The 23,433-nt window shown below is 37.7% G+C and overlaps 1 protein-coding gene across 1 annotated transcript; it reads right to left on the bottom strand.

The window, feature by feature from the left end:
• Positions 1-466: 466 nt before the first annotated feature.
• On the bottom strand, positions 467-23,413 carry LOC145679356 (uncharacterized). The gene is made up of 2 exons (XM_081749940.1): positions 22,158-23,413; positions 467-473 (listed from the first exon to the last, which is right to left on the bottom strand). The coding sequence occupies exons 1-2, from the start codon at positions 23,411-23,413 to the stop codon at positions 467-469; spliced, it is 1,263 nt and encodes a 420-aa protein (XP_081606066.1).
• Between the last annotated feature and the right edge of the window lie 20 nt (positions 23,414-23,433).

The following is a 23,433-nucleotide window of genomic DNA, read 5'->3' as shown; positions in this document are numbered from 1 at the left end:
AACAATTCAGGAAAATAAGGTTTGTTCTCCAGTATTTCTATTAAGATTTTTTTATTTCCTTCACCACCTAAAACAATAAAAGAAATTAAGAATTAGTTACTTGCTGTATTACGACTTCCAATTACAAAATATACGTATAAAGTTTCCCTTTCAACTTCACTACTACATTTCGTCCTGGGTAATATGTTCAAACAATCTCGGGTCTCTTTTTTATTGCATTAGCTTTCAACATGAAAAACCCTTAAGTTCAATCTGCGGTAACGTTAAACGTTCTGTCGCCATATATCCTCATTGTTACACTAGCGTTTATGAAATAAAACACAAAAGTTTACAATAATAATAATAATAATAATAATAATAATACTTACCGAATATTAATTTATCTCTGTTTAAGTGATAATCCAATTCAAATCCACGCCTTTCGTGCTCTCTGCTTTTTCTCGCTCCTATCACTTTATTATTTGCTTCAGCACCTAAAACAGAAAAGAAAAAACTGTAATTAGTTACCGTGTTACGAGTTTTCCAATTACAAAATATGATATTCAACGTAGCACTAACGTTCTCAACCATATTGGCTTTGCATGTAAGAGAGCCATGGTTCGATTCGCGGTGCAGATTCTGTTAACTACCTATCCAATATAAGTTTGTTCATACACAGTAAAAATATACCATTTATAACTGAAAAAAGTCTACAGTGCAAGCAAGCGTGCGGTTCTCCACGTGGGGCAGCCCTGGTTCGATTCCCGGGGGCGCTTACAACGACAATCATACCTGTTATACTATATATTATGAAACATAATAGCTTCCTTACTCTGAAGAACGTCCTTTAGGTTAAGGGATAAGCCAATTAAGCCAATAAATGAATGCTGTAGGAAATGGAAGTACCAGGAGAAAAAAAGGTGTTGTCCACCACAAAGTTCACTTGGTCGTTTTTTAAATCACGACCATCAAAATGTCGTTCTACCACTGAGTCATAGTGCTCTCCACATATCCGAGTATACCTCACTGTGGGTCTACAAGTTTCAAGAGGTTACCATACAATGCTTATTATCAGGATCAATAAATGTAGTTCAATCTGCTGTAACGTTAAACGTTCTGTCGCCATATAACCTCATTGTTACACTAGCGTTTATGAAACAAAACACAACAGTTTACAATAATAATAATAACAATAATAATAATAATAATAATAATAATTCTTACCATATACTTTCTAAATACCAGTTATACGTCTTACACAATTCATAGCTACATATAAGTAACAACATCTGCTAAGCAAAATGTTTGTCGTACGGCTTTTCACGTGGAAGAGCCCTGGCTCGATTCCCGGGGCGCATTCTGCTAACTTTCTGTACAATATAATTTATATATACCTGTTATGTCTTACACAATTCATAGCTACATATAAGTAACAACATCTGCTAAGTAAAATGTTTGTCGTACGGCTTGTCACATGAAAGAGCTCTGGTTCGATTCCCGGGGCGCATTCTGCTAACTTTCTGTACAATATATTTTATATATACCTGTTATGTCATACACAATTCATAGCTATATATAAGTAACAAGTTCACACTGCAAGCATAAAAATTAGCCTACGGTTCTCCACCTGGGAGAATACTCACTCGATCCCCGGGGGCGCATTCTGCTAACTTTCTGTACAATATAATTTATATATACCTGTTATGTCTTACACAATTCATAGCTATGTATAAGTAACAAGTTCGCACTGCAAGCAAAAATATTTAGCGTACGGTTCTCCACGTGGGAGAATATTAATTCGAGTCCCGGTGCTATCATTAATGATGATTCCCTACATATTACATTATACTATATCTTAGTCACGTTATAATTCCATAAAAGTACACCGAGTCATATCATTTTTCAATGCCGGAAAATCCGCAATCAATTCCCGATAAAACCAAACAGTTCCGTCCCCCTTATACTCCAAACAATTACAATATGTCCCTTTCCCATATAAAAATGAACAAGTATAATACAAGAAAACTACAACGTTATTACTTACCAATCTTCCAATCTCTCCTAGTAGTAAAATATCTTCTTCGCAAACTTAACACTTGAAGTTCCTGCTGTATTCTTTCTAAATGTACACATCATGCAAATGCATCAGTATTTTTTATACCCATCAATCTTTCCAGAAGTTTCGAGTGTGTTCTTTCCCCTATTCCAACAATAATAAGCTTAGAAAAAAGACCTGGAAGTTTCCAGTGCTTTCTTTCACTCATTCCAACGATCCAAATTTCTAGAATATTCTCCAGCAGCTGCCGCGTTACATGTGCTGCATATTAATGAATTACCTTGTTCTACGTGTGTGATCTGCATATTTTATTTCCGAAAGGTCTTTTCTGTATTCTGCTTATCCAATTAACATTTCTTTTTCACCGGAAACCAATTTATTATATGTCATGTTCTTTATACAACCTCCGGCCGCACTTGCATACATTATGTGTCATTAGTATGCGGAAAAAAGGGTGTATCCATTTTTTAAAACGTGCATTAGGAACTGCTAAAATGTCAGAAAAGTCCTCACTCATGAATATTTATGAGTGAGGACTAGATGCCAACATACTACTTACCTTACCTCAAAGCCCACGACGCTTGTTTATCGTGTTCCTACAACACACTAACCTAAAGTATTTAAAGGAAACTATTATTGTATATACTTCTGTATTAGAGGAACTTTTTATAATAAAAGGGTGAAGGTAAAGTCCAAATCCCGAGTACTATATTTGCTCTACCCAAGAAATTTTTACACGGTAGATGCGTCGGCAACTATTTACAGACATTAAAAGAACTTTCCTACGGGACACTTCCTATTGTTAACGAAAAACGGACTTAGAAACTTTTTAAGAATACAGTGTATTAGTGTAAGTGTTACTAAAAGCAGGATCATATAAAGATAATATCCGTTCGTTATATACACTCTCAATACTCTTAACGGTAGATTGATTCGTTATAGGCTGGCAGGTATTTATGCCGACAACTAGATCTGAAAAAAATACATACAAAGAAGGTGATAATAATATGGCAGAATCAGGCTCCCGTATACTTGTTAATATTCCTCATCTAACTAGATATTCTGGTCACAGTACAGACGACCGGGATCGATTTTTTATGCTGTTCGATCATTTAGCTTTACTCCAGGCATGGGCCCCGAAAAGAAGAAAAAAATTCTTCCAATGTATCTGCAGGACGTAGCTCTCGATTTTGTTTTACAATTGCAAAATCAGAACCAATTTGACGCACTAAGTTACGAACAACTTAAAACCAAATTAATTTCTCTGCTCACCAGCGTATAAGGCGGAATTAGAAATTTTCTAAATTCAACAAAACGAAAATGAGTCAGTCGATTCATATTTCTTAAGGAAATGATCAGACAGCTAATGCCAGAGGCTTCGAATGAACAGAAAATTCATTTTCTTTCATTGGGATTACAAAGAAATTTACTATAAAGATAGCGTTAGAATCCTTTCCAACAGTCCAGCTGCTGCAGGATCGACTTCATGAATTGGAAAAAGCTCAGGACCTCATGCAGAAGAGGAATTATGTGGAATTGTCGCAGGCAATTCATTCTTTAATCGGCCAACCTAACCGTCCCTCATCACTCCCTATGAACGATTATCATAATCAAATGAATCAATTCATATTTTTCAACCTATGTACAACAACCAACTTCTACTGTGCATCACACTCAACCTGATCCTTGTTATTCGCAATCTTTACCTTATGCACCACCATCGCAGAATATTTCCCGTCCTCAATCAACTTCCTTTTTACCTGAAGTTTCAAATCCACACCCCCACCAAAGTAAAAAACCGCCCTCACAACCTGCCCACACGGACCTCACCAAACTGGCTAATCAAATGGCTGAGCTATCATTAATGGTGGCACAGAATGCCATGAAGACCAATCTTAGACGTAACAACGGAGGAAAAAATCGGAAAGGAAATGGACAAAAAACGGATGCGAAAAATACCAATAAAAGAGATAACAGTGATAGAAAAAAGAACAATTTTGTAGAAGGCGATAAAATTTCGGTATGCTCAATTTGTTATAAGAAGAACCATGGAGCATCCACGTGTTGGAATAATCCTAAAAATTCTAACCAGGGAAACGCATAACTGGGCACGCAGGCCAAAGCCAAGCCGCGCGGGCCATACCAGAAAAGTCGGCGCAGACCACACAGACACCACCACAATTAAAACGTAATAACATTCAAGAAGAGCAGGCAACAGCGGAAACTTTTAAGGATACGGACGGCAATTTTTTCACCCATACGACCTATAATGAACACCGAGAACATCTTAAGCTGGGAATAAAAAGTAATAAACTATTGCTCAATATTAATGTTAATGCAAGCAGTCTACCAGCTATAATAGATACAGGATCTAGTCTTAGTCTAGGGATGCACGCGAGACGCGAGAAGTCTCGTCTCGTCTCGCACTTGCGAGACTAGACACGAGACGAGAGTGAAAAGTTTATGCGAGACGCGAAACGAGACTAAACCATGCGAGACGAGACGCTAGACAAGACTCGGTTAAGTCTCGCACGAGAAATCTCACGAGACTTCTCGCAGTCTCGCAACATTTATGAATTACATTTAATTGTATATTTAGTGATTTTACATTTATTGAGTTTTGTAAGTTGAGCGTTAATGCCTCCAGGAACAAAAAAGTGATTGGGGCAATAGACATTTTATTAGATTTATTATTATTCAAGGTTGATTTTCAGAACTAAAGTCTTCTTTAGTTTCTAAACATCATTAAAAAAGAAAAGCTTTGTAAATTGAAAATTTATTACAGCATCGATTTAGGACTTTCTTTTGCGACACAAACACATACAGGCGGGCGCGCACGAATACATGAACTTCTGTTTTTGGTCTGAAGAGCGAATAAGACTCCCTATTACTGCGAAATGTGATATTTCTGTTGTTTCTGTCTTTTTTTACATTACCAATAGCTATTAATATTGGGGGATGGCAGGGAAATCCCCTCTCGTCAAAGTTTATCCCCGGCCCGGCTCGCAGAAATAACATGATATTTTTAGTTAGATGCCTCCGGATAGAATGCCTCTCAGCAAACGATAAAATGCGGTCTACAACTGAGGTGTTGAAGTAGGAAGTTACACGAAACCGCGTTCTTGTAAGGTCAGCACTTTACTTAGCTCAGGATCAAAAGATATGTGGTCTGTGTGGCCTGACACCAGTGCTGTCGGGTTAACCAAAACTTTTCAGGTTTTGATATTCTGGCAAATCTGCAGTTAGTTCAACTGTATGATCTGGAAATTGATCGAGAAAGCTTTTTTCGTATCAAGTATAGTTTGCTGGATATTTTGATTCTCGCAATTTTTAACATATTGCGTTATTCACAAGTCCGTTGACACAAGTAATGTTATTCCTTGGTGGTTGGTGTAAAGGGAGATAGGCGACAATACATGTACAACGAGATAATTTGTATAAATTGATAATTACTTGTATTTTTGGGCAGAAAGTGCTTCTACATAAGCACTATACCAGATATAATGTTAATTTAAAAATAACAAAAGAAGAATGTTTTTAATATATGTAAGAAACATTACATTATTATATAATTCGTTGCTATGTAGTTGTTGATAGTTACCTAACAAACATGTACGATTGAAAGACAGTTTATGTGCTAGAGACCTGCACGGGCCGAATTTTTCAGCCCGAGCCCAATCCAGCCCGAACGTACCTAGGCCCGGCCCAGCCCGGGCCCGAAAAGTTTTGGAGATTTTCGGCCCGAGCCCGGCCCGGCCCGATAAGTTTTTCAAAATTCTTGGCCCAAGCCCGGCCCGAGCCCGATAAATTTTAAAAGTTTTTGGCCCGACCCCGGCCCGATAATTTTTTTAAAAAATTAGCTCGAGCCCCAATCTTTCTCAAAATTTAGTACTAAATTTGACCGAACCCTCAGAAACATTTTCTAAACTTTGGTTCACAACCTGACGCTTGCCTCCCGAATGGTACAATTGCCTCCTAGAACTTTGCCTCTCATCGAGATAACAAAAACTCCATTCCCTATAACAAAAATCTAACCTTATTGATTTTTAGCATAAAGTGAAGATGGCAATATTGTTTAGCGACAGGCAAAACATTCCCACCTCTTCTTTTTATATTTTGAGTTCAGTGAAGGTCAAGATCAGAGCTCAATTTACAGCATAATGCCTGCAATCCTCTATAGTAGAAGTAGAGCCGCTAAGCAACACAAAATGTAAATAGCTATTGCATTCTTTGTAACATTTTTCACGGACACACTTCTTCAACGTTTGGCTTTATTCCAATTATCGTTTAACGAAAGTCAATAATTATTAAAGAATTGCAATTGATCGGCCCCAGCCCGGCCCGACCTCAAGAGAAATCAGTATCGGCCAGCCCAAGCCCAGCCCGGCCCAAAGAAATAACAGTGTCGGCCCGCCCAAGCCCGGCCCGGCCCAAAGAAATAACAGAGTCGGCCCGCCCAAGCCCGGCCCGTGCAGGTCTCTATTATGTGCATATTCGTTCAAAGAGAATCAACGAATAAAACTGTTTAATACGTATCATCGTTTTGTAATTTCAGTATAAAAGGTGAGAATACAAGTAAATGTACTCACAGAAGATATTTTGAGGTGTGAATAATTACTACCACAAAAACTTGACTTAAATTACTAGCCGAACCAGGTTAACGATTACCTTGAGTGAATCGTTGTAAAAATTTTGGTTTACCTCACCCGGGAACTTGTAAATTCAATTCCCGAAGCAAAGTAAGGGTGAATTTACTTCTGCAAAAAAGTTAATGACTACGAACTTGACAAGACTGAGAAGTGGTAGAATAATCTCAAGAAATATGAACGGGGAAACAATGGAGAAAGAAATCAGTGATAGTGATAACGGTGAACAAAGTGCAGCACCAGGAATGTCACTAGAAGACCGAATCTTACTACTCTTACAACGGCAAGAACAAAGCCGAAAAGAAGATATGGAACGGCAAGAACAAAGCCGAAAAGAAGATATGGAACGACAAGAACAAAGCCGAAAAGAAGATATGGAAGCCATAAAGCAGACGATGGAGCAGAAGTCAGATGAGACGAAACAATTTATTATTCAGGCGATGAATGACATCACCTCGCAGTTTGACGAAAAGTTAAAAAGAATATCTGAGGATTGTCAAGATAGTCACAGCCATCTAATCCAAGAAGTCAGTGGTGTAAAAAGGGATTTAGAAGTAATAGAATCTTCTGTACGTCAACAAAAGATCCAGGTCACGAATAACTCCAATCAGATACGTGCGAACACGCAGTTGATAGCTATCTTACAAGAGGAAATTAGGACACTACAGATCAAGGACAACACGTACCCCAACAACACGATTAATGATCGTGTGGAATTCCCTTGTTCGCCAGAGATGACCTCGCCTTCACCCGTATCTGATGAGGACATTATTTTGGAAGAAAATCATCCGAGGAGTTCAGATGGGCGGAAAAGAGACGGTGTAACTACACATCACGCCACAGGTAGGAATTGTCACTCAAGAAGAACACGGAATGATAAAAGGAAGGTAAAGTTAAGCGTAAAGATGAGTGAAATACGTGCCATGAGTAAGTTCAGTGGTAAGTGTAATGAGAATGCTACTTCTTTCCTAGAAAAATTTCAGGACGAGTGCAATATAATGTGTATAGATAGATCACAATATATGAAATTAATCCCTCATTTATTACTCCCACCATGTTCTTTATGGTTTAAAGCAGTACGAGATCACGTTAGTACGTATGAGGAGTTTAAAGCAGCGCTAATCGCAAATTATGAAAATGACTTTTTGCTTGCAAATAGAGATGCCACGATTAGAAACCAACATTTCAATCCTCGCTTGCACAAATCCGTTGTCGAGTTTGTTGTAAATACATACAATGAATTAAAAGTCGTAAATCCATTGCAATCAGAATCTAGAATCATAGCAACAATTCGAAATTTGTTACCGTTCAAGTTACAACAGATCCTGTTTTCTACACAGTGTATGAGTTTCAACCACTTATTAATGCTTGTTCAATGTTATGAAACTCAATACCATGCTCTGAATCAACAAGCAGGAGTAGGTAAAAGTAAAAATAATTCAGATCATTTTGTACCTGTTCGGAATCTAAATATCCGTAGTGTGAACGATACGGAGCACAACATAAACCGAGTAAATTCAAGCAACCAGAACGAGCAAAATAGGCAAAGATATGTTGGGAATCCACCTAACCTAACCAATCGTGACAATGATTATGTCAGATCACTCAATCGAAGTAGACACAAAAACAGTCGAAATACATGGCGAAATTCTAGAAATGCTACAAATCCTATGTATAGACATAATCGTTGTTCAAGAGATGGCACTTCGTATCAAAATCAGAATCACGACGCAATACATGTACAAAATAGTGCAGAACCTAATCATGATTGCGCAGTACAATGTACTTTATTAGAATCATATGCTAGTACAAATTTAAACTGACTCTAGTTGATCAAGTAAGGATTAAACCCATACCAGCTATAGATTCTTATGAACATTTATTTTTAAGTTTCTGTGTTAATGTCAATAATAAGAACAATTCTTATGACTTTGAAGTACTACACATTAAAGGAGTAGTTAAATATTTTATTACATTTGTTTCAACAAATGATAATTTTCAAATGATTTTAATTCTTTCTTATTAATGTGAAGGATTATAATTTAATTCATAATTAATTAAAAGCAAAGGTTATTTATGTTATATTTGATTTTGTGTTGAAACTTAATTGTCAAAGATTATGTTAAGTATAAGGTTCATTCTATTAAGCTAATTATCCGACAACTGTCTTCATGCACCATCTTATATGTTACCCGAATAAGATTCTTCTATATTCTGATGCCTAATTGATACAATGTATACTGTAAAATATCGTTTTAAGTAATTACTATATAATGCGCCCTTGATCATGGTGACTCATGTTTGAAAATGTAATTGCTTCTTACTATTTTGAATTCGTACCCTTCGTTAGTTATATAAATAAGCGACGACGTTTTAATAATAATAAAATATATATATTAATGTAATAAAGGATAAATGATAAAGAAATGAAAGATTTATTATAAATATATTTATATGAGTGAAAATAAATAATGTTATCTATATGCGAGGGTCGATCAAAATGTAAAAGACGTAATTATGGAATATTGTTCTTATAAACGGACCAGTGGTTCTTAAATATAAAAGCCAAGCTTCCTTGTAACTTTTATATTCAGTCCCATCGTCGGGCGACATTTTATACAACGAGATAATTTGTATAAATTGATAATTACTTGTATTTTTGGGCAGAAAGTGCTTCTACATAAGCACTATACCAGATATAATGTTAATTTAAAAATAACAAAAGAAGAATGTTTTTAATATATGTAAGAAACATTACATTATTATATAATTCTTTGCTATGTAGTTGTTGATAGTTACCTAACAAACATGTACGATTGAAAGACAGTTTATGTGCATATTCGTTCAAAGAGAATCAACGAATAAAACTGTTTAATACGTATCATCGTTTTGTAATTTCAGTATAAAAGGTGAGAATACACTCACAGAAGATATTTTGAGGTGTGAATAATTACTACCACAAAAACTTGACTTGAATTATTAGCCGAACCAGGTTAACGATTACCTTGAGTGAATCGTTGTACATGTCAGCACTGTTCTCCTCAGTAGCGTAGCCAGGATGTGTGTTTGGGGGGGAGGGGCAAGTGCTGTTATAGGTACATATAGAGAAATTACAAACAAAAAATATTAAACATAAAAATATATTTAAAAATTACAAACATCAAAGTACCAAAGCACATTGTCGGATCTCTTTGGGGAGGCCGGCCCCTCTGCCCCCTCCCTACGCCACTGGACACAAGTAACGTATTTTTATATTTTCTCTGCTGCTTCCACAAATTTAATGCTGGAGAGTTTAAACTTACTGAAAAGAAAGTTCAAACCTATTCTACGGGAACAATCCGTGTCAATTTTGGAGATTGTGACGTTAGAGCATTCCTCGGACTAGAAGCAGGCAAAGATAAGGTTGAAATCCGGTTAAATAAAGACGAAGAAATTTACATATAGACATATTAAAAGGATTCGGGTTTAGTTCAATTAGTTCAGAAAAACATATACGGAAACGTTATATTCTTTATATCCTAATTACATTGGCGAATTTTTTTCGGGGCAAAAATGTGCCCGCATGGCATATTGGAAAATATTGTTGGAGACCTCTAAGCTGGAAAACAATGTTGGATCCAGCAACAATTTATGCTGGTTTTGCTGTAAATTATGCTATTAATTTGACGAAAATTAATGGACCAGCAATCAAATTCCAGCACAACTTTTCTTTTAATTTGGAGAGGAGGGGACACAAGTTCGGATACCATGTTGAACTCTAGGTTCGGTCTACTTAGGATGTTATGAACATTCACCCCATGGAAAGCAATGGCAAACCACCATGGATTCACCTTGCCAAGGGACTTTTAGGTCAAATACCTGCCTCCGGACAGAATATCATATCATCATTCATTAACAGCCATAGAATAACACATTGCAAAATTATGACCCAGAATATATGGGAGACTGCGAGACCATGCGAGAAAGTCTCGCGCGAGACACGAGATGAGACTCAAAATTTTATGCGAGACACGAGACGAGACCAACATTTGAGGCTGCGAGACGAGACGAAACTTTTCCATGTCTCGTCTCGTCTCGCGTGCATCCCTATCTTAGTCTATGGTCAAGACGGGAAGTACCCCCAAATTGCAAATTGATACCATTTCAAACTCGTATCAAGGGCATTGCCAACAAAGTTCTAACTTTGAAGGAAGTAGCTTTAATTAAATTTACAATTGGCACCACCACATTTTCACATTACTTCCGCATTATAGATGCTGACTTTAATCCGATTTTTGGTTCTGACATTCTCACAAGAACTTTCTCTCAAATAGACTCGGAGAATAAATCCATATCGTTATATAGAAGACCTAGGAATCCTAGGTTTCCAATGGAAAAAGACGAATCGGAAGAAATGTCACAAGAATTTTGTCACTCTTTGTACTTGCAAAGGAATGCAAACTCATCACAGCCAGTAGAGTTACGATTCCGGCAAAAACTCATTTCTACTTTTCTGTATCAATTCAAAGAGAAATAATTCATGACTCTGCATTATATATTACTCCACTACAATCATTATTACACCGATACGTCTTACAGGCAATGACCATGAGAGTACCGAGTAACGACCTTACGTTACTAATTTCCAATCCTACGGCACGAATAATAACGCTAAATAAACGTACACTAGTGGCGTATATAGAGGAGGACGTGGAAGAATTTTCATTTAGAATAGAAGAAGACGAAAAGAAAGCGTACCAATTTCGTACTCAAGAAGAAATAGAGGAAAGATTAAGACAAACTGCTAAAAACCTTTAACATTGACCTTTTTGATATAAATCCTGATTTACCGGAATACCAGCGACTAGCTGTAACCAACTTATTGTACAAATACAGGGATGAGTTTTCATACAGCCCAAGGATATAGGTTATTTTACACGATACGAACACAAAATACGTATAGATAAAACGTGCGTCATTCCATAATCGTTTCCCACCAATTCCATTAGAAATTAGGCACCAAATTGATAAGCAGTTACAGCAACTGTTAGATGCTAAAATTATAACTGAGACAGACGAGTAATTATTCTTCGCCTTTAATTGCGATCAAGAAACCAAGCAGTTCAGAATTCAGACTTGTGTTGAATCTACAGGCATGTAATAGTTATATTAAATACTTCAGCATACCGTTTCACTCTACAGAGGACGTTTTACAGGTTTTAAAAGGGAAAACCCTAATAACAACCCTTGACATTTCTCAGTCGTATTTTCAGATAAAATTGCATCCAAAAAGCACTAAATACATGGCTTTCGAGGTAAATCATACACGAAAATGCTATAAATTCCTTAGATGCGTAATGGGCCACTCTTCCTCCTCCCAATCTTAACTATAGTAATTAAAATGCTATTAGACGGCCTATCAAGACGCATAACCAATTTTGCTGATGACATCGTGATCGGTTCGTATACATGGGAACAACAACTTTCAGACTCGGAGCTTTCATTCCATAAATTACGGAAGCGCGACTTCCGAGCCAACCCCAAGAAGACGCACCTGTTATATAGAGAACTCCCAGTACTAGGATTCCTTGTATCCGGAGAGAAGATAAACATCTCACCAAAAAATAGCAAAGAAAATCAAGAGTTTTAAAAAGCCGACTACTAAACGCATGCTTAAGAGCTTTATAGGCTTATGCTCTTATCTACGAAGTTATATTAAGGACTTCGCGACCAAGGTAGAACCTTTTCAACAGCTCCTTACTAAAGATTCCAAATTTCAACGGACCGAAAAACATGAATTATTTGAGAAACTGAAAGAAGATATTTTGAATGTCCCATCTCTCTACCATTTCGACGAAAAGCTAGAGATAAGGCTTTGCACAGATGCATCCTCACATCAGTTGGGAGGGTTATTAGCTTGTTACGACCCCAAAGCAAACGAAGAAAGAATCGTTTCCTACTGTAGCAGACGTCTCACAAAAACTGAGACCAAGAGCTCAGTCTGGCAAAAAAAAAAAAAAAAAAAAAAAAACTACACGCTATTATTTATGCTCTGCGTAAATTTAGATATTTCTTACTTAATCGTAAATTTAAATTGTTTACAGACGCAAAATGTCTAACTTCTTTGCGTACACACCCGGAGAGAGTGGGAAAATACACTCGTTACAGGCTTTTCTTAGCTGATTATAATTTTGATATCTGCCACATTGAAGGGAAGAAGCATCCGGCCGACATTATCAGCCACTCAGAACAAAATAGTGAGGATACTCCAGAACCCACGTCTCTTTAGCGTCCCTTTCAACACCAAAGTTATAATGAGACATGGACCTACTGCTTCACGTGGAATCCGATCGACATGAAATTATGCTGGGTATCGAATCTGGAACTTCCGGGCCTAAGACGCGTACGTTAACGATATAGCCACGAGATAGTTCCAGACAATGTAAAGTTAACCCTGTTTATCTTTAGAATGAATATACTAGGGTAAACTTTACATCGCCTTAAACTTTAAACCAGTGGTTCTCAAGGACCAGCCTACAAGACTTCAAGAACAAGCGAGGGTTCACAAGCTAATGTCAAAAGTAAACTATAAAATTATCAATAAACTTAACAAATTTTACGTGTTTGATATTTTGTCTTTCTGAGAATACCATTTGAGATTTTTAAGTGATTAAACGATTAATAAATATAAACAGATGAAGTGGTGAGTACTTTGAGGTTTGGAGTTCCGTTCAGCAGCAAAGCTATATGAGACGTGAAGCTACAGCATAACGTAAAATTCTAATTATATAACTTCTCGCTAGGAATCAAAATCAGGTCTCGAGCTCCAAAGACGTAAATGCTAATCATATAGCCACGAGGGAACTAAGGATGAAAATATGGTTATTATTATTATTATTATTATTATTATTAATATTAATATTAATATTAATAATAATAATAATAATAATAATAATAATAATAATAATAATAATAATAATAATGAAGATTTGAGATTTAATTCTGAATCTAAAATAATAGATGGGTCAGAATAAAGCACATAAAGCCAATGAGCGAGAGAGAGGTTAGCAAGAAGCATACAGGGTATCAAACGGACGCACCAGGGAACCAGTGCTTTAAACATTATCACTTAAACATTATAATTTCCCGCTTGTGCTTTCTGCTTCGCCCTGTCCTTGTGCGGATTTGATGCAAAACTAGGTTGTACAGACCTCCCAGCACCTATTTGTCTGTATTTTACGCACTTGATGACAGTTACATCAAGAAACCCTTATCAGTAAAGAGACGAGAATAATATCTATTATAAAATACTTCTACACGTAGAATGCACGTACGAACTGCAGGACTTTATTTTTTTTTAATTATCTTTATACGAAACTCGTAATGTTTAAATACGTAGCTTTCAGCAGGAGCCTATAAAAGACGTAGAATTACAGCTTGAGACCCGAACTGCATGAGCTTCTATCGGGAATTGAATCCGGGCGTAATGCGCCAAAGGTGCGTACGCTATCCACATATACATGAGCAGGCTCTGTGTTGTAATTTAGAAACGAAAAGATTTTTTTAAGGAACTAGCTCATTTATACATTGCACCATGTAAGTAGTAGTGTTATTTGTAAATTTGTTAAGATTTTACTTCAGGAACGGCGCCAGAAACGCTTGATGGGGTGGGCGGAAAGAGGTGGACCTAGTTTCTGGGTGGGCGGACAATGAAATGAGAATTGGACAATGTAGACATTTTTGACAATAATTAAGTTTCAATTGTTATACTCTTTAGTTAGCTAAGGCTCAGACCGAAATAGGGGAGAACAAGGATGTAGAAAACAGCTGTCTTGGACTTACATAAGGTACATTTCCGACATTCGCCTGGTGGGACTGATGAAATGCAGGACTTAAGATGGGCTGCTGGAGTTCGTGGCTATATGCTCGACCTACTGAATTTCGCGTGGCAGACACACTACCTTTACTTCTAGTTTTTTTTAACAACAATAACGGTGTGCAATGATGTGCAAGTGGTTCAATTTTCTCAAATGAGAGGAAGTGTTCATTTTTAGGGTGAAGGCAGATTATCCCACATAGAATACCTGTGTTTTCTGTAAAACGCCTATTCATTTCTGCAAGTATTCTGTCAAGTACAGGAAGAAATATCCTAAGTCTGTAGTCTTCTTGGAATTGGATATCTTCTTCCTCAACTTATATTTGCTCAGTCATAATATACTGACGTAAATGATGGGGCAGAGATCGTGTTCTGGACATTAGACCTGTTAGAGATATACCGTTATTTTCAGCAAGACTCAAAGACTCATTCTAATTTTTTTCGAACTCTTCGACTGAGTTCGAAAAATTATCCACTACACCCTTCTTAACTAAAACAACATTAGCCAGTGTGCTCTCCTTATTTTGTAGATAATCTGACAATCTTTTCAACTTTCCAAGAAAAAGTCTGAACAAGTTGAGTTGGAACACAAACTTAAAGTTCACTTCATTCAATAGACGTCTTGCTTCAGAAGAGCGACTGCGATTTTCATTACTTATCTTATCAAGTGTTAGAATAACTACCCTAAACGTTCTCTTCATAGCCACACAAGCTGCAATCCAAGATAAACGGGTAAAAAATATTTCGTTAGTGATTCAGAAGATACTTAATGCCATAAATAATACTATATATTGAATACCATAAGAAGACAGTACATTAGAAGCCGTCATTTTATGTGTAGTATCACTGACGACACCTCAGATACAAAGGACGCGATGACCAATTAGTGGAAGGTCATTATGATGATGCATTGTCTTGCCCGAAGGTCCCCGGGCAGTGTGAATCCATGATAGCTTGCCATAGCCTTCCATGGAACGATGATAACGTCCCAAGAACGGGACCTAGAGCGGGATCCAAATCACTTGTGTTCCCACTGGGAATCGAATCCGGAACATAGCGCAGCACACACAAACACCGGCGTTTCAATGGCACGATTGTGTGTGTGTGTTAAACTTTAATTCATTAATCACGACTTTTGGCATCATTATATTACTACAAGTATCTGTCTTAAAATAATTGTTCATTGCGGAGTTAACAGAGTCCTAGAGCCTATTACATTACAATCGAAAGTAATACCTATTGCTTTTGAAGTACAGGATGTCACCTTCATTATTCTACTTCTGTTGGGGTGGGCGATCGCCCACCCTTAATGCCGTCCTTGTTTTACGTTATGCTCTAGCTTCACATCTCATATAGCTTTGCTGCTGAACGGGACTCCAAACCTCAAACCACTCACCATGTTTTCATCTGTTTATATTACGTGTTTGATTACTTAAAAAGCTCGAATGGGAGTCTAGAAAAACAAAATATCAAACACGAAACATCTGTTAAGTTTATTGATAATTTTATACTTTATTTCTGTCGTTAGCTTGGATACTTCGCTTGTTTTTCCGCCAACGAAATGCAATGCAATTTACATTGTATGTTCCAGTTGGTATCCTTATGTGGTTCATAAACAATGCCAACTAATAATGGCCATGTAGCTCAAGTTGGTGGGCATTTCTCCCGCAATTGAACCGAGCATGACTTATCTACAACGACACTACAATGCTATTTGCCGCAAAATACTTCTAAACCAGACCTACTCTTGGATGCAAATGAAGACGAACTCACGCGTGTAATGTAAAGTTAATTTGAGAAACATTTTTTATGTGGTAAAAGTATCAAGGCGCTTTTAATTTTGCATCATCAAGTGAGTGGAAAGCGAGTTCTGAAAAAATTAAAGGAAATCTGAGTTTTACGTCTCACGATTATGCTTGCAGGCTAAAGAAGACGGTGATGATGAGAAATGAGTGAAATGTTGGAATGAAGAAAGGGTGAGAACCACGAGGAAACCCACGCACACGGTGTTCGTCCACCGCAAAGTTCACTTGGCGCGTGCTAGAATCGAACCAGGGACCCATGCACCAGAAGTGAACGCTCTACCACTGAGCCACCGCTGACCCGACCCAAGTTCTGTATGTAAATTTGAAGTCAGAAAAGACGTTGCATTATAAAGTGCATGATTTCTGCAAAAGCCAGTGTATTCATTGTGAGCACCATCAGCTAATATGTGATCTAATAAAAATGTTAAAATTGTAGACAGTAATAACATTCGTGTCTAGAGTGTTTATTAAAACTTTTATTTGGACGAAGAATTATTTAAGGATAATACGTACATTTGTACCATATAAAAATGAATAGTGATGAGCGCAAGAGTCTTGGTCTTGCAGTTTTTGCAAGTCTTGCATGCAAGACCAAGACCAAGACCAAGACCAAGACCAAGATCAAGACCAGGAATCCCGATGCAAGACCAAGACCAAGACCATACCTGCAAGACCAAGACCAAGACCAAGACCATATCTGCAAGACCAAGACCAAGACCAAGACTCTTGCGCAAGAGTCTTGCACAAGTAAGGTACTACTTGATTTTTTATAGAATGTAAAAAGGAAGGGGAAAAATCATTACATCTTTCACGTGAACTTCTTGGCTCCAGTAAAAATACCGCCGGAGTGAATTTGTTCCCAGTAGTTTATGCAATCCATGTGAGTCAATTTGCTCCTGTAACATATAGCTACAGTATGTCGTTTTTTGAATCGGTTGTTCACGAGACGACCGACAGCATAATTCTATGAATTGTTACAAGCTATAATAACTTCAGTGTCTGATTTACTTTGGTCATCATTTGATCATTCACGACGGCCCATGATTGGATTTTGGGAAATCATACGAAGAATAGTTGTGTCCTTAAGAAGTGGATAAGCAAAAATAAAGTAGAGCATGTTATGGACACGGTAACTCAGTGGCAGAGCGTGCACCTCTGGTACATGGGGCCCTGGTTCGATCGCAGCTTGCGCTATGCAGGGATTTATTTGTAGCCAGGGAAGCCTGGGAATTTCCCCCCTTCTAAATTTTGACTTCCCTGTCTCTAGGTTTAATTCAGTCTTCCCCCCTGGGAAGATATTTTCCCCATTTCTTAAGCTATAAACTGTTTTCAAGTGCAATGATTCAACTTCATGTTTTAGTAGCGATTTTTTATTTTTTCTCAGTATGTTTATTGTGGTCTTGTTTATGAAATTGCTTCCCGAAGAAATATTCATAGAATTGCTTTCAGTTTCTTCTGCAGAATGTTAGAAAGGCTTTTCCAACTTAAACTTACAGCATACTGACGTTAGAAACCATTTATCTGTAAAAACCCTCGAATCTCTTCTTTCCATAAACATTAATGGGCCAAACATTACTTCTTTCAATGCAGAAAAGTATACCTTCAGGTTCAGCTGGATAAAAAGTGGACATCATGCTGCTACCGACAAACCAACTGAAAGGGAAGGTATCCGATGTAAACCAACCTCCTATTGCACTATTCTAAATTGAAGGACTCTATGAAAATATTGTTAATTTCTAAAGACAGTGTTAGATAAGTCATGCTTCAGCTTAACTCAAGGTGAAATCGGCAGTCAATCCTTTGTTGTGATTTTGTAAAAACTGTAAATATTGTAGGCTACAATGGCTGTTTCGATTTCGAGAGTAAAAGTGAAAGAAGAGTAAAGTATTTTTTTTGCCTAGGTAGCATCATATTGGTAATTGTTTAATACATGCTCATGATTCTTCGGAGACCATATTACAGTCCTCGTTCAATTCTGGATTCGTTTTAATACCAGTATGTTTTGTTGACAAGAAGTTTACTTTCAACAGAACAGTGCTAGGGTCACTCACACCTGAATGTAATTTTATTAAGTAGAAGGAGCAAGTGCAAAAACTCATTTATGATATGAGGAATGACATTTAATACCTTCTTTCCCCTTCTATTTAATAAAATCAGGTTTAAGTGTATGTGCACCTATCACTGTCCTGCCCAAAGTAAACTCTTATCGTATTTATTGTTCGGGCAAGGAATTTGGTTTTCAAAGACCAAATTAGAACGGACTAAAGAATTATTTGTCATAACAAAACTGTTTTACGTAGGAGTGTGACACTTGTTTCGACAAGTTGTGCTGATTGCAGTGTAACTATAGAGCTTTTACTGGATGCTGCACACTTGTCTTCAGCAGTAGGACGAAAAGTAGCAAGGTAACACATGTAAACTAATCTACCTAACCAAATCTTATCTAACGTACCTATCCGTATTTATCATAAAATTGTTTTTAAAAAGGTGAAAAAATGAAGAACTTGGGGACCGCCTATCACAAACCAGTACCATAATTTTAAAGTAAATAGGTTTAAAGATAACATTGTCCCAACCCGACTTTAAAGTTGTTCTGTTATACGGAACACAATCTTGCATAAATATTCACCCCTTCTACAAAATCCACAAATAAATCACTGGCGCTATGTGAGCTTCTTTGGTGAACAAACACCCTGTGCGTGGGTTTTCCCGTTTCCTCGTACTTTCTTCATTCCATCATTTCTCATCATCACTGTTTCCTTTAGCCTCAGTGTAATAATCGTGGGACGTTAAAGTAGATATTTCATTTTATTTCAAAACATATTAATGGTGTTCTTCTTCCAAAACTAAAGAAATGTAATATTGAACATCGGCAATTCCGTACACCATAGGTGCCGACTACATGGGTATGGCCTTGGCTCTGAGGTTCAAGCATCCGTTGGAAATTTTTAATGTGTACTTATAAAATTAATATTGAAATAACATTTTCATGACATTGACAAAAACTTAGCGCATGTGACCGCAAGTTTGATTTCATAGATGGATGCTTATACGTTGAATAATTGTTTATCAATATAACTTATAGCCCCCTTAGGTATACGGCATATCTAGGATTCAACGATATAACATTATACAACAATAAATAATCTATATTCACAACTGAGAGTAATTTCGTACTTATTTCAAATAACTTGAAGTTTGATGCCGTTATTATGTATATCTAATGTAGGTCAAAAGTATTTATATAAATTGAGTTTACACAAAAGACATAGACAGTTGAGTCGTTTTCAGTTTTCACTCAAATTATTCTAAAATATTGTGGCCGCGGTGGCTCAGAGGTAGAGCGTTCAGGTGTTTGGGGTCCCGCGTTCGATCCCAGCCCCCGCCAAGTGAACTTTGTGGTGGGCAAACACCGCCCAGACAGCAATTTAAGCTTGCTGCAAGTTGTTACAAACTTGCTGTTGCAAGGCCAATTAGCTTGCCGCAAGCTATACTTGCAAGCCAATTAGCTTGCTGCAAGCTTGTGGCAAGCTAGTTAGTTACATCTGGGCAAGGCTTGCGGCAAGCTTGTGTTCACAAGTTAAACACAAGTCAAATTATCTCAAACGCAAGCCAAGTATAAGCGTATTCTCATCAATGGCAAGCTTTATTAAGCTTATTGCAAGCGAAAACACGCCAAACAAGTTATATAGAAGCTTGCAGTAAGCGAATTTAGATAAAAACATTATGAAATCAGTATAATTTAACCGTCTGACTAAATCTATGCTACAATATATTTTACCCTCGCCTTGCCGTTTATTGAAGCAACTGCACAACCGTGAAAACACCCAAGTCTCCGATCCGCTTCTGCAAAACTTCAAAATAAGCATAATTGTTACGGTTTAGTTGTGGCAATTTTTTTTTACCCGCTAGCCAAAGTGGCTAGCAACCTATAAGAGGGTTACGCCCTCTGTGAGGTGAGTGACGAAAAGGATTTTAGGTGCGAGGTACAGTTGGTGGTCTATGTGCTTTATTAAATTACTTAGTATTATGTCTTACACTAACTAACAAAAGGACGTAAGGAACTTTGATCCTTACCATTGTGAAAGGAAAAACATACATATATATAGCAAGTGATAACTATAACAAATAACTGAACGTACATGAAAAAATTATATGATATAAAATAAAATACAATGGAGAAAATTTAATAAGGATATACAAGTAGCACAAAATAATAAATAGAGATGATTAATGAAATTTTGATATGTTTGTAATGAGGATGAAGAATGAGACGAGGTGCGAAGCACAGGACCACACGTGGGTTTTGTTAGTCAGACAAATGAAACTATCTTCTGCCTAGGGGCATCTCTAGGCGATGATGAGAACAGGGGGAGCCCAAGTGAGTAGACAAAGGTAATTACTGTGCATGGTATGATGGGTGAATGAGCGGAAGATGTTCATCAATGATATAGTCAGATATGAGTAAGAGCGAAGGATCTCGAGGAGGTAAAATGTACTGATAGAGTGTAAACAGCAATGTCAAGGGGGTATGGTAATAACGTTGTGGTGTGGGATTCAAAGCAAGGTATCGCATAGTATCATGAAGTAAAGGGTGCTGGATTTGGAAACGTTTGGTGATATAAGTGAGACGTAGTTTTTCAAGGTAATATTGTAATGTGGGGAAAGTTATGCGTTGATATAGTTCCTGGGTAGGGCTAGGCAATCGGACACGGAAGGCTATGCGGAAAGCGTGTCTTTCGAGGATCAAAAGTTTTTGGTAGAATTTAGCTGATGCAGCTATCCATGCAGTGAATCCATATGTTAAAGTTGGCCCTAAGAAAACTTTGTATGTATTTAAGATTGTCTGTGCGTTGAGTCCCCATGTCGTACCAGTTAAACGTTTCAGTAAATTGAGTCTATTATATACTTTCGCCGTGATAGTTGCAAGATGTTTATTCCATGTTAAGTGGCGGTCGTAAGTAATTCCGAGATAAGTGACTGTGTTACTGAGTCGTATACGTTCATGATCTACATGAAGTGAGAGATGGCGAGGATTGCGACGTACTTTTGATCTTCGACGTGGTGGGAGAAAGACAATAGCTTGGGTTTTAGCCGCATTTATAGAAAGTTTTCAAAGATGACACCAGGAGGTAAAGCGGTTTATTGCAATCTGTAAGACATGGTTTATGTGTTGAATGGTGTTGCATAAAGCAAGGAAAGCGGTATCGTCGGCATACTGAAATAGATTGATCCTATCGGGAAGCCTAGGCATGTCGGCAACATATAGTAGGTAAAGTAAGGGGGACAAGGCCGAACCTTGTGGTACACCTGAGAGTAGAAAAATAGGGTGTGACAGGCTGTTGTTCACAGAGATGTATGCGAGGCGGTTGGAGATGAAACTGTAAATGAAACGAATATATATTATTGGCAGGTGTAATGCATGGAGTTTGTATATGAGCCCAGTATGCCACACTTTAGCAAAGGCTTTTTCTAGATCGAATAGCACCAGACAGGAAGGTTGAACTGAATTATATTGCTGAGTGATGAGTGACGTAAGTCGGAGGAGCTGATCGTTTATAGAGAATGATGGTCGGAAGCCTGCTTGTGTGAAAGGAATAAGATTGCGATTGGTCAAATACTGATGTAAACGTTTAACTAATATGCGTTCCAGGATTTTACTAAATGTAGAAGTTAATTGTATGGGACGGTAAGAAGCTACATCCTGTGGCGGTTTGTTAGGTTTAAGGAACATTAGCGTTTTTGATGTCTTCCAAGATACTGGAAAGTATCCAGTGCGGAATATGAAAGTATATATATGCGCAAGTAAGACTAACAGACTGCCCGGACATTCTTTAATGTGTCGATACGTTATATTGTCTAAGCCAGGGGCTGTATTTCGTTTGTTATGAACGACTTGGGTGATCTCTTGTATGGTAATCGGCATTGTTATGGGTGAATTGGCAGGTAGTGCATGGTGAATATTCGGTTGAAGTTGTGGTGATGAAGTGTTAAGCCTGTCGACCACATGGGGAGCGTTGTCTGACCTGGTAGGTGTGAATATAGTTTGTAAATGGTTGGCGAAAGCGTTTGCTTTTGCAGTATCTGTAGATGCGGGAGTGTCACCTAGTAAGAGAGGATACTTTGGTGTGGAAGACTTTCCACAAAGTATATTGAATCGTTTCCAATATTTGCTGGGATGAGTAGTGTCAGAGAGATTATTGCAAGCCTTTACCCAGCACCGAAGCTTGTAGGCCTTAATATAATTATGGACCATACGCTGGAGTTGTCTATGATGACGTAATGCTTCCGGATTGCGTGTTTGGAGAAAGTCCCTGTAAGACTGGCGTGAGCGTTTGATCAGAGTGAGATATTGCGGAGGAAGATGAGGTGTAAATGAAGTAGTTGTAGAAGTTGGGATGCAGGTGTTACTTGCATCTTGAATGACAGTGGTGATTCTGTCGACTGTAGCATCTAACTCTTCTTCAGTAGTCGGGTCCTTGAGATGAAGGGTGTGACGGGAAATGTGAAGGCGGTATTGTTCCCAATTTGCTTTATCAAAGCGTAGACTAGTCCGTGGTGGTATTAGTGAACGTGCGGTATTCAGTGAACGTGATTGATATGTTAATTTGATAGGTGCGTGGTCACTCCCGAGAAGGTCAAGAACTTCGACGGTGCAGTGAGTTATGAGATTGTTAGAAACTATAACGATGTCGGGCGTGGTGTCGGAAATTGGGCGAGTAGCTTGAGGGAGATGAACAATAATGCCTGTGGTGTTAGTTGTGATGAAGTTCTGAAGATTTGTTCTTTCCTGATTGGTGCGACTGTGCATATTGAAATCGGCCATGATGAGATACGAACGATAGGTATTGGAGATGTATTGCACAAATTGATATGGAAGGGGGTGCCCTGGTCGAATGTATATAGTAGCCAGAGTAAGGACGATATTTTTAAAATAAACTGTAGCAAGAAGGTATTCTGGTAATGGTGATGTGTTGTAGTGGTGCTGCCGAAATGGTAAAGAAGGCGAGAAACCAATGGCTACTCCCCCGTTAGCTCGTAGTGCTGGGACAGTGTTTTCTGCATGGATCATTGTATAATGTGGTAAACGGC

Source organism: Thermobia domestica, chromosome 2 (assembly GCF_964235325.1).
Source record: "Thermobia domestica chromosome 2, izTheDome1.hap1.1, whole genome shotgun sequence".
In the NCBI taxonomy this organism is placed as follows: domain Eukaryota; kingdom Metazoa; phylum Arthropoda; class Insecta; order Zygentoma; family Lepismatidae; genus Thermobia; species Thermobia domestica.
Note: the sequence above shows the minus strand (reverse complement) of the source record. Positions and strands in the feature narration are given on the sequence as shown.